The sequence below is a fragment of the Opisthocomus hoazin genome, chromosome 11 (genome assembly GCF_030867145.1).
Source record: "Opisthocomus hoazin isolate bOpiHoa1 chromosome 11, bOpiHoa1.hap1, whole genome shotgun sequence".
NCBI lineage: Eukaryota > Metazoa > Chordata > Aves > Opisthocomiformes > Opisthocomidae > Opisthocomus > Opisthocomus hoazin.
In genome coordinates, this window is record NC_134424.1 from 11,144,876 (window position 1) to 11,157,610 (window position 12,735).

Genomic DNA, 12,735 nt, shown 5'->3' on the forward strand with positions numbered 1-12,735 from the left:
GGACTTAATGCCACTAGTTGCTGAAGGTCAGAAGTTAAAAGTGTGTTCAAGCAGCAATCTGCAAATTAATACAAGGAAAGTCAGAAGTCTTAATAAGATGTTAAATCATCAATTAAAAAAAAAATATCCAAATCAGAAACATACCCTGTATTTTTCCTCTTTCTTTAAGCTTTTAACAGTTACCCCTCAAAAAAAAAAAAAAAAAAAAAAAAAAAAAAAATACACTCCCCCCGCCTTCTCTAGACCACAGAATCTTTGGTATGACTCAGTACAGCTGTTCTTATAATCTTAAGGGGGCAGAGCAGCGGAACCCACACAACACAAACACCAGAAAAATCAGATGAAAACACCAGCAGCAGGTACAGTCCCATAAATTCATGCAACAGCCAGCCATACAGCAGAGACACTGGAAGAACAGGGAGAGGTATTAAAGAAGCAATAGCTACATTACCTGATAGGTGAAAACATGCCCAGAAACTCCACGTCCTCCTCCAGGCACTTCCACCACAACATGCCCAAATCTCTCTGTCCAGCTCCCGCCAGTGATGCATACGATGCTGCAGGGCAATCCAAGAACAGTGTGACACCGTGGAAGAGCAGATGAGCTGTATCCATTGCATCATGACCTAAAAGCATCTAGCAGCCACCGCTCCCTTCTTTCAGCCTTAGCACATGCTCAGAATATACAACTGAACACTGAGAAGCACCTTTAAAACCTGGACTAGGTGCAGCAGAAAAAAGCAGGGGGCAGTTCCAGCTGGGCCCATCCTATCCAAGATTATTATTTCTGGGACAGAGAGGATGAAGCCCATGGTATCACAGATGCACAAAGAGGCCAGGAACTCTGCCATTGTCCAGAGCTGATCAAATCAGCCACATCTGGAGAGACCCCAGGCTAGCAGTGGTCAATCCACACATGAGCACTGTGTCTGATGCAGAAGAAAACTCAAGACTGCAGGTTCAGCTGGCACTGGTCTTCAGCCAGCGGCCTCTGGGAACAGCCATCTCCTCTGATCTGCACTACCCATTCTTCCCAACCCTTCTTCTGGCTATAATTTGCACCGACAAGGTGAAAAGTGAGGTTGTATTGAGAACAGGGCAGCAAGGAATGCCATGTTACAGCACTGATTTGCTAACATAACAGAAAAACTACTCTGCAGCAGACTTCCCAACCTTCCTACACAGCAGGAGACTGATTTTGTCTGGGCCTTGCTCAGGAGTGGGTTTCAGGTTCGCAGCTACACCCCCTCAACCAAAAAGGCTCAGGAATGTGAACTTCGGCAGTGCAGTCCCAAGCCAGGACCCTGTGATGCCAGGTGATTTACAGATACAGAACAAAGACAGTGCTAACCCCAGAAAGATTATGCTCTAATGCTAGGATGAAAACAGAAAGCAGATGGATCCAGACAAACAAGGCACACACAAAGGACAACACTGCTTAACACAGCAGGCCACTTCCCAGAAGGATCTTACCTGGCTCCCAGAGGGAAGGGTGCTACAACTACTGCTACCATGGAATGGAAAAATGGGTTTGTGATAGCTCTGGTGAGAGGTTACTCACAATCGCTCTCCTCTTCTCCTGCTGGTTGCTTGGCTCCTCTCCCTCCCTTGTCCAAGACTCCCACCTACCTACCCTGCCACAGGCCAACTACACAAATATTCCTTTCTCCTTGCTTCCTAGCTACCCCCTAGTCACCCCTCTTAACACCTGACTACACTGTCTTGTTATATGGCCCTTCCCTGGCCAGACACGTCAGCTACCCAGTTCTCTATCACTGACACTAGCTGGATTCAGCAGGACAGGTCTTTCTGCTCTCATCGTCCTCCTAGCCACTACTTTTACAAGCATTGTGTGACCTGCCAGGCACCCCTAGCCACTAGCAGAGTGGCACACGGCCCAACAAGACTCTGTGGTCTGTCCCTGGTTGAGAGGGTCCTTTCATTGGGTTTGTTCCTGGGAGGTGGAAGTCTGGTTAGCAAGTGAAGAATGACAGTCTAGGGGTGTGCCCACTCAAGCAGAGGCAAGAATCTGTGCCATACCTCCAACCACACGTTCCCATCCTCGCCCCGTTTTAACATGGTCAGGATATTTTCCTAGCAGTGACACTTGCACAAGCCATGTCCTTCACTTTACTGAAATCACCCTGTGGCTGGGAGACACCCCCACGAAACTGCATGGTTCGCAGCCTATGACTCCCTGATCTGGGTGGCCTGTGGGCTCTGTGCCAGCAGTGTGGTCGGCACATGGCGGCACTGTTTGCCCATCACCTTGTACACAACCTTATCTCTCAAAGGGCACTGCCTGAGTAACTAATCAGACAGCGACCTTACTCAGGGGCAACTCCCTGGGGAATGGCAAGGCTCGATATTTGCTACAGCAAAGGCAATGACATCTCAGGCTGGTGTCAGCAGCCAAGGGAAAAGCCAGCGCCTGCCTCTGGGAGGAGGTTTCACAGATACTCTACCTGCTAGAGATCTCATACTCTTGAGCATCTACGGCACAGGGAATTCCTGCAACAGTGACAGTTTCTGCAATGTCTTGATGTTTCTGCCCGAGGTTTGAGCCAGTGATGGTGATTCTAGTGCCACCTTCCACTGGTCCAGACAGGGGGTACACCTGCAAAGACATCCGCGCATGTGTAAATGTCACAGTATCTCAGACCTCCGCAGTCTGGCAACTGATCTACAGCACAGGGCCCTTCAGCTGCACCATTACAAACTCCTGTGTGGCTGGGTCACTGCTATGCATTCCTGTTAGTGGCTTGGACTAGTACCAAGTTGCACGCTCATCAGAAGAAAGGCCATAAAGAACACCACAGTCGGAGCCTTCTTTCCCATACCTCACTGTTGCCAGTAACCCCCCCAGAGGCGATAAGCCACTATAGACTTCTAAGGCAAGGACTGTCCTGCTTTGCCTTCTCATCAACATGCTGACCACTCCATAGGGCATTTCTGCTGAAGAGTGGGAATGCACAAGCCAATACATGTTACTAGTATTGAAGCAACAAGCACCATTCCCCCCTCAGCATCAGTACGACAATGAATCGCATGCTGCACAAACATCAAAGCTCTGTCCCTGAGCAGCATCCAAGATAAACTAAGACAAGATGCAGCACATGGATGTTGTGTGCCACCAGAGGGAGGACAAGCTGACAGCAAAAGGGACACATGGCTACAGACACTTGTCATGTGGCAGTTAGCAAGAAACATTTAAAATAAACAGACAAAAATAATTAATTCCAGTAATCTGTCATGTCTTTCCCATCCTTGCTGTACCATTATCATTAGGTTTTGCCCTTGCTTTCCCCAGGCTCAGTTGGGCCAACCTGTTTCAGGGTCTGGCTCGGGACAGTTGGAGGACCCAATCTGTGGACCCTTTCCCAGCTCCTGAATGATTCTGTTCCTTCTAGTGCGCCAGTCTCAGCTCGCGTGAGATGCAAATGCATCTATCCCCACTGTTCTCTACCAGCAAACTGAAAGACCAGCACCCAAGTCTAGCATCCTCATGACACCAAGGGATCACAGTAGAATAGGACTAACTTGCTCTTTAGATGGGCAATGTATCATTGAGCTGCACTGTTCATACTCTGAGCTCACAGCCCTTTGATTTCAAGTGGAGAATGGAGCCCACCTTGCCCCGAGTGCAGTACACTAGCAAGTTACTCACAGAGTGAATGAGAGGTGCTGGACACAAGTCTTCTATCTCTCCCTTGCAGGAGCCCCTGAAGATACAGCTGGGGTTCTCACCTCCACACCACACACAGTTGTACTTTGAGTCAGCTGTTTGGCAGCGGCTACAATCAGTGTGTCCCACAGAGCAGTTGTAAAAAGTCACTGCAAAGGAGAAAAATTCAGAGGCATCTGCAAACATCCCCTAGGGCACAGAATAATCCAGTAACTCGGCATCTTGCACAGAACCCTCTCCTCCTCCCCCTGTGACAAGCAACAGAAACGAGGCAATATGTTTTCCTTAGTTTCCCTGTGATAGAACAATCACAGACGCAAAAAGCCTCATTTGAGGATTTCTCAATTCTCTTCCACCTCATCTGCTGTCTTTTTGCTGGGGAGGTGTTGCGCTCCTACCGTGAAGATCTGCAGCACTGTCCACTCGAAGGTGTCGTCGCCTCTGCACAAACACCACAGCGTTGAATTCAAGTTGAGGTGCTGTGTAACTGTACTGCAAAGACAAAAGAGCATCAAGACAAAGAACTTAATAGAGACACAAACAAGGCAGCTGAATATGCAAAAAGCATCAGCATCCACCCTGCATAGTGCACCGGCACACAGAGCCTGTATGGAGCTTCCTGTGAACGCAGACAAGGCAGTGTTAGCTGGGGCAGTGGCAGCACAGCCTGGCCCTCCCTGGTTCACGCAGTCACAATTCTGTTCTAGAAAGAGTAGCAGGCATTGGTTCACTAGGATGAACATTGAAAACAAATGGGTGCTCACAACAATATTTGTCTATCTTCCTAACTGAATTCCTAAATGGCTAATTCCTATCTACAAGCCACCTGCCTAGAAAACCGCTCAAGCTGGCATTTCTGCAATTTCAGTAGAGCTGAAGATGTAAGATTACAATTGGTCTGCAGGGCTGTGTGTGCACAAGAGCCTATGTTGTTCCTCTCCTTTATTGTTCTTCTCCTTTAACTATATGAGTTTGTGAACTAAAAGTATTGCCTCTGCTTGCAAATCTTGCCCTAAGCAAAATCCACACATCATCCAGAAATGTACATGGCTGTTTTAATTTTGCCTGTTAATCTTACAATCCACAGGCTAGCTTCTACCACTAAGAACAAAACTGTTTAAATCGCATTTTTCTTTTCACAAAAGAACCACCACCACAGAAGAAGTCACAATCCAGAGAATCGTGAACACCAGTGCCTCAAGCTAAAGCAGAAGTGGCACTGTCCTGGGAGGCTGCAATGAGTGGTGATTCAGAGACAGCATCATCCAGTACTACAGTAAGTGCAGCAACAGGTCGTGTGGCTCAGACTGCACAATCTTTCTGTAGGTTGAAGATACCAGTACCACCAGGCAGCAGCATCACAGATGAGGGTCCCATAGTGCTAATTAGTCTACAAATATTTTTGTAAAATACACTTTTTTCCCCAAAGAGCTTGCCTTCCAGCCTGCTGTTTTGTTGAGCTCAGTGTGAACTCTGAAATGGCATCGTACTGCGAGCACTCACTTGGTTCATCTGGCAGGTGATATAACAGAGGGACTGGTTTGTTTCTTCTCCTTCCACATAAGCATCCATCACCACTGTCCTCCCCTCCAAATTCAGGACACACTCATAGTCCCACTGCTGGTCCTGCAGAGAAGATAGACATGGTACCACTTCTCAACTACGCAGGGCTTCCTCCTACACGACAGTGGGCTCCTGCCTCTCCAGTTCAGTACATTTTACCAAGCCACTTACTGTGCAAGCAGTGTGCTGCTCTCATTCCCTTCATTATGCCAACTCTATGCTATATTCAAGGGCTCTCTATGCTGTCACTGTCTCCACGTATGAAAGGTAAACCAACACAAAATAAAACACCTAGAAGGGAGCACATGTATGTCAGTGCAGGGAGAACTCAGCGCAGGAGGAGAGATTAAAGAAAAAACAATGGGACTGTGGAGTCCTGCCTGTATGTCTCTGTGAAACACTAGCTTGGAAATGAAGAGTGGAGTACACAGATTATGGCAGTGCACCTTCAAAAAATACTAAGTTACTTTTCTTTCTCTTCTGCAAATCTTCCACTGAATTGCTTAGACACTTCCTGTAAAAAAAATGGATACGCATCTGTAATCAGCTCTGCTCTTCTGAGCAGTGCAGTACATCAGGTTTAACATATAAAGTAACAATTAGTCTGCGGGCTGCATGTTCCCAGGCGGTTGTTTGTAAAAGGTTACTAAATCAGTCTCCTGTCTTGAGAAGCAAAGAGATTTTTTATCAGAGGCACACCCAGGAAACATAGCTTTCAAGGGTGGTTTTCCCCGTTGCAGAAGTTTCAGGTACGACAGGAATAGCCACATTAACATGAGCATGCCAGAAAGGAAAGGGAACAGAAGACTTATCTTCAGCTTATGGAGACACAAACAACCAGCAGAGATTCAGCAGGAAGTTATTCCAAGAACTACCACCTACAGTGCGGCACAGGTGCAACTTAATCCAACCGCATGCAGATCTTTTTCAGCAGGATGGCGCACACCTGTACTCTCCCGTTCTCTGGGTGACCTCCTACCCACCAATAAATCCAGCTATGTAGTTCTTTGTTCACAGAAGTAGGTCATTTCTCTAGGTGTTTCTGCAAGCAGGGTAAACATAGGCAGAGCCACAACTGTGTCTCACACACATTTTTAGCAGTCCAGGGGACAGGTTGCCCAAACAGTGCTCTGCATTAATACAGTTTCTCAATGCTGATGGCGTTGAGCTGGCTACCTGATAGAGGTGGAAGTTCTTTCCCAGCAGGGTTATCTTCCTTGCCACGTTGACTGGAAACAGTGAAGATCCCTGGATTCCCTGCACACAGGGACATGCATCTGGACCCCAGCTAAGCTCTTCATTCTGAAAACAAACACAGGTCTTTAGAGAAAGAGAGCTCCATGTCTCTGATACAGGGAATCAAAGCCTAACACGCCAACAGAGAAACAAGCCCTGCCTGAACACAGACACAACTGTGCTTCTCCACCATGAAGCTCCAAGAAAACAATGCAAGAGTCTAAACAGGTGAACACCAGAAAGCTGTGAATACGCTGGAGATCACAGCAGCTGCCACCTTCAAGCCAGCAGCATTTCTACAAAACCTGGGAACCTCACACACATTTGTCTTCCTCAGGCTGTGACTTCTCACTCTGCACATTACAGCGGTCAGCTTCTACACTCTCCGAGGACAAAACCTCTCCTGTGTGCTGAAATACTAGACCAGCAATCTGTATAAAAGTTTCAAAGTGTTACAGCCTTAGACAGCCAATTCCAAAGCCCAGCAACTTACCTCCTCCCAAAACTCAGGGGCATCATACTGATAGTCGAGGTCAGGGTGAAGGATCCTGGGAAAGTCAGGGACATCCCTCTCTGAAGAGTCACCATCACCCGAAAGAAGAGTAGAAGCAGAGAAGGGAGATGTGTCATTCTCAGCCTGCAGCAAATCCATCCAGTCCTCTGTGTCCTGGAGCTCTGTGCCTTCCTCCAGCAGCCAGTCTGGGGCAGCTGACGGCGGGAGCTCTGAAGCTGGTAGTTCAGTTCCCAGCAATCCAGGAGAGTCATCAGAGGCAGCAGGGCCCCCCGGCACCTGGCTGGGGCTTTGGGGAGATGGGATGGCAGATGTCAGTGCCTCTGTGGTAGGAAAAGAGCTCGGGGGCCACTTGAAACTGGTGACATGAGGGGAAGGCGTTACTGCTGCTGCAGATGTGTGCAGAGCGCTACCCACGAGGGTGGTGGGTGGGTCGGCGTGCCATGGCTCCTGGGCAGTGGCTGGCCCTTCAGTGGGCAAGGCTGCGTGATCCACGTTTTTGGATGGGCTGGTAAGGACAGATGCAATGGGAGAAGTTGTCTCTGGCACAGTGACAGCAGGTTTGTCCGCTGGTGGTGGTAGGGGGGATTCTGTGATGGCCTGGAGAGAGGCTGCTTCGGCTGAGAGAGTCAAGTATGTATAACTGAGGGTTTCTGTAGGCTCAGTCGTCATATCTGAGGCTGCAGAGAGCATGACGTGGTTGGGCTCTGTGGGGGGCACAGGGCTTGGTATCACATGCACGGGGGGAGTGATGGGTTTTGTGACCACGGTTGGGGCTGTGGTAGAGGACTTGGTGAGGGGAGCTGCTGAAGAAGGAAACGCACTTGAGGTTGGGATCTGGGCCTAGAGAAAAATGACGTGGTGGGGTGAAAAGAGAGAAAGAAATGAAACAGAATAAAACTCAAGCAGAAAAACACACCATATTACTTCCTGTAGCAGTGTTCACAAAACGTTGCTTCACCCCCTGGATTTCCATGAGAGCTACATCTCATGCCACCTTGTCTTAGGATGGGGAGTGCTCACAGTGCAGAAGATTCAGCAACATTCTCTCTTCCCACCGATGCCTGCATTTGCCTCCACTCAGAGGGAGGTCTGCCTGCCTTCATCCCCCCAAAACTCCAAGGCCACCTGTGGCAGCCACAAACCGGGCATCTGTTTTGCCTCCCCACTCACAGCCTCCTTGTCAGCTTGCTCTTGTCCCTTGCTTTGAAAACACAGGCTGGATAACCCCAGGAGAAGGGTGACCTGCTTCATCTGATGGCACCTCCCCAGAAACCTAGCAAGGCCTTGTAACATTAGGGCCACAGAGCCTTATGTTGCTCCAAGGGGAGGCTCTGCTCCAACAGCTCGTCTCCTTGCTCGATGTGGCTGACAGCTGCTATTTTATGTGAGATCTGACTTGCTGCAACTCGCTGAGGATGAGGACTGAGTAGGAGACATACCCTTTCATTGTAGATAATGGTTCCTTCCTCACAGGCTGCTTTGTGGGTGCACAGGTGCTGCTGGATGCACCAGTTGCATCCCCAGAGACTGCTCACGCACTTCTGGCACCTGGAACAATGACAGGAAAGCAGCTGCTAAGGTGACCCAGGAAGGGACAGCCACCCTCCCTGTAACTACAGACAAGAAAAAGCAGGTGCTCACGGTGCCGATTTCCACAGCAGGGCCACTGCAGCACAGTCATAGAAAGAGAAGTCCACAGAAGCAATGAAGATGTCATGGAAACGCACTACGAGCTTTATGGTGACATGATCTGAAAATGAAAATAAAAATTTCTTAGAAATGGAGCCACTATAAATCTGTCATACCGTTAGGAGACACGGCATGTTTTGGGAAAGACACTGTCAAACATGGAGACAGATTCCTTTTCATGCTTCTGGCATCTCAATCACTGGATTATCCTACAGACACTAAAAACAGGTCGCACAAGATTGTCAGGAGTAGTTTACGACAGGTCTTGCTAACCCATGGGGAGGAAGACTAGTCCGAGGATCCCTCCATCTTCAGCTGCTCTTAATCCACTGTCATCTCTGTATTAGAAGAAGACTTAAGATTTCAGGCTCAAAGCTGATTGTCTTCCTTTTTCATCCAAAGGAAAACAGAGGTTTATTAAGACTTATAATCTCACTTGCAATGACTGAATGCTTATCTGCTGTAAATCCAGGTCTCAGGTTAACTACAAGCCTCAGGATAGCCCAGTTCTCTTTGGAAAGAGACTATCACTATTTGCTGATAGACCAAATAGATGCAGAGGTAGTAAAAATTTACTGCAGCTGATAGCAAGAGCTTGAAGGAGTTATTCTGCATATTACAATACTAAAACAGCTAATTAATCTTGTTCCAGACAAATGCCCCCAACCCTAGAGTTGGGTATTAGTTCACCAAGTAATGCATGCTATGCTCAACTCCAGGAGCTGCCATTTCTCCAAGACATTTTGCTAGAAAAATAAGTAACAAGAAGCTTGTCCATTGTTCCTCTCACAGAATTCAATCCTCTTGCAAGCAGCTTCGATTCACGACAACACAATTAACATGTCTGGCGAAGGATCAGTCAGACCTAAGCTGGGTTCCCAACAGGATGACAAGTGAAGCCGTATGCTAGTAAAACAGCTGCTGCTGATGTGTGTGTGAAAACCCACAATTAGGAGAAAATGAGGGTATCATATGCAGCTGGAGGCAGGAGTCACTGCAGTACTGTCAACTCCCATCACTGTCATAGACGTGATTGCATTTGGCAGTGGTGGAAGGGCTAACACCTCCCAGGATTTCAGGGTTGTGACACCATATTTATAAATATTCCTTTCTCCAAATAGGCCATTATTTCCCATGACTGTCAATAATGCTTTTCAACAGTACAGAAGATGAGGTCGAGCACTTGCAAATTGAGAACAAGAGTTTCTGCTATCAACTTGGAGCTCAACAGCTTAAAGTGACACATGAGTTAGTATGCAACCTTTAAAGCAAAGCAGAAAAAAAGGCAAATATTTTAGTGAGCTGGCAAAAGTATTATAAGCAGGAACAGGAAAGTGCGCATATCTAAGGCCCTGATGAGACCTCATTTAGAAAACAGTGTAGGGTTCTGGTTACCAGCTTCAAATTTATCTTAGCAGAGCACAGAAGCTGTGCAAAGAAGGGCTAGCAATACAGTGAAGGGGAGAGGAAGTCTGAGCAACACAAGAACATGAGGAAAAAGTTGGCACAGCTAACGTGGCAAAACTCTGTGCTAAGAATGCCTGGCCGTAGTTCACTGAGTGGGAGAGGAGCTGTGGAAGCAGAAGGACAACACAAATAGATCAAACGGACACAAACCATCCATGAGCAAGTTTAGGTTAGAAAATAGAAGTAACTTGTTAAGCCTCAGAGATGCAATATGAAAGTAACGTAGGTAAAGCATCCATGGAGTCTTGAAATAAAAGCAAGACTGACTTACAAGCGAGTCCATAAAAATATCTGAAGCCCTGAACAATCAGAACTAGACTGTGGCTTTATCTACACCGATTTTTCACAACTGTGCTTAAATTCAGGCCCACATTTGCAGAACTAAACTGGGAAGCCAATCCAGCCCACTCTGCCTGTAGTGGCAGTGCATGAAGCCCTCTCCCTCTGTGCCTGACCACCCTGAATGCAGACCTGGGCCACTTGTTCCAGACTAAAGCAGTGTGAAAGCCAACAGATAGAATAATATTGTAAATAATATCGAAAATGAAGGCGTTTGAGATTGAATGAATGTGTTAGCTGGGTTCTGTTGCCATGTTATGTTCACAGAGATTGCTTCAGACCTATTAATCAGTTGCATACTTGCGTGGAAAAATCGATTTAGCCATTTAGGTGAATGGTGTGGAATGCTTCCCAACTGGCACCTGCCTTTTACTTCAGATGAACAAGCTCTTTGAAGAGATCAGCTCATCAGAGCTCACACTGACAGGCTGGGTAAAATCCAACACAAAGACTATAAACTGAGAACTTTCCAGGTTCTTTAGACTGTCCAATTAGCGATACTCAGCCAGTTATTGTTCACAGTAATAGAAAGCTGACTGTGTATTTTCTGAGGTTATGCTGCATTGCAGATTAATTTCTAACTTTAAGAATTGTGGGTCTGTTCTTACCTTTCCTTATGTGTACTTCCTTCTCCCACTACTATGTGGATTTTGAGAAGGTTTGCATTTTGTTTGATTTAAATAATAAAGCCATATTTAGGAGAGTTCTCTCTCCAGATTTATGACAACGCTGCCAAATCAGTAACCGCTCTAGACTGCATTGCAGCTCATATTCAGATTTGCATATAACCCTTTCCAACTACCAGAATTTGGCATTGGAATTTGGCAACAGCCCAAAATAGCACAGGATGTGTGTGACACACAAGTAGAAAGGAAACAGATATTAGGACAGAATGAAATGAACACCTGCTGACAGACCACGTACATTCATGGCTGTTAATCCTGGCAATCTGACGGACCTACAACATACTTTCTCCCAGCAATGTTAGCAGAGCTATCGTGCTCCATTTAAAGCATTTCACTGACCTGCTCCTGTTGGCAAAGCTGGTGCTTGGCTGGGATCTGGTGAAGGACACATGATTCCTGACTCTGTTAGAACTGCTGGGCTTTCATAATCTTCAAAGTAACATGAGTAAAATTCTTCCTCATGCAGAGAGGGTAAGTCCGAGACAGCCAAGAATATCTACCAATTCAATAATATCCAGTAAATAATTTGCCCTTTAGCACATTCTTCTTTATTTCGCCTAATTTTCTGGTTCTATTTTTTCAAACTAAGAGCCCCATAACATAGCTATTTACATATACGCCCATTTTCCTATAATGCCTCCTAAGACTGACTGTTGCATTCATCACCTCTTGCTGTTCCCAAACTCAACCTGGCATCCACCAAGCAATTGGTGACTACCTCCTTTGCTCAAGTCTCTAGAAAAAGACAGGTTCTTGCCACCTCCTGAGACAATGACAGACTTCAAAACACTGCAGCACCTTCTTAGCCTTTCTGTCAGCTCTCAGATGCCAGACTGAAGCTGTAATTTTAGGTAGCTCCTTTCTGACAGCAAGTGACAGAAACACTGTGAAACCACAGTCATGAGCACCTTATAGATACTAAGCCAAGGAGGGATCCCACCCAAGCAGCCACCAAATACTCTGCAATACCCAGTAACTCTTAGCAGGCAAGGATATTTAGTTTTATGGGAAAAAAAAATTAAATGATCTTTTGATACAGGCAAGCTGTTCAGTCCCTTATGCGAGGCAGACAACATATGCTTGAAGGCTCAGTGATTCAGTACCCCACTGAAAGCAATAGGAAGACTTGTGACTCCCAAGTTTGCAAGGGACTTTCTACATGCTTGATCATCATCAGAGGATCATCACCACTCACATTTCTCTTTTCCTCTCTGCTGATATTGGCTGGAGTTAGTGACTGGACAGACAGACACTGCTGTGTAGAGTTAAAGCTCCAGAGCCACTGCTCACTCAACCTGGACCGCAAGCACTCAGAGCGACGGTTGCACCTGCAGGGAAACAGCAAGAAGCTCTGTGAGAGATCTATGCAGTCCTAGCAGGACACGTTCGGCTTCCAAGCTGACAATGGCTGTCTGAAGCCTTGCTAGAGTCTTGGGGAAGCTGCTACACAAGCCATGGAAGTCCCAGCGTCCCACCACCTTCAATAATAGGATGAACTGTTGCTAAAATACAGATGGGTAGGCACTTTTGGGGCTTCAGTGGTCATAAACTAGTTC

General features: G+C 46.9%; 1 protein-coding gene across 3 annotated transcripts in view; it reads right to left on the reverse strand.

Annotated features, from left to right (window-relative positions):
* The window catches only part of PLXNB1 (plexin B1), an 81,689-nt gene that overhangs the window by 19,958 nt on the left and 48,996 nt on the right, over positions 1-12,735 (reverse strand). For all 3 annotated transcript variants that reach the window (XM_075433194.1, XM_075433196.1, XM_075433195.1), the window contains 11 exons: positions 12,375-12,507; positions 11,519-11,675; positions 8,640-8,748; positions 8,438-8,546; positions 6,978-7,838; positions 6,425-6,550; positions 5,189-5,311; positions 4,084-4,177; positions 3,668-3,834; positions 2,466-2,617; positions 452-557 (listed from right to left, as the gene is read on the reverse strand). In XM_075433194.1, the coding sequence (XP_075289309.1) occupies positions 452-557; positions 2,466-2,617; positions 3,668-3,834; positions 4,084-4,177; positions 5,189-5,311; positions 6,425-6,550; positions 6,978-7,838; positions 8,438-8,546; positions 8,640-8,748; positions 11,519-11,675; positions 12,375-12,507 (2,137 nt within the window). The remainder of the gene's footprint in view (positions 1-451; positions 558-2,465; positions 2,618-3,667; positions 3,835-4,083; positions 4,178-5,188; positions 5,312-6,424; positions 6,551-6,977; positions 7,839-8,437; positions 8,547-8,639; positions 8,749-11,518; positions 11,676-12,374; positions 12,508-12,735) is intronic.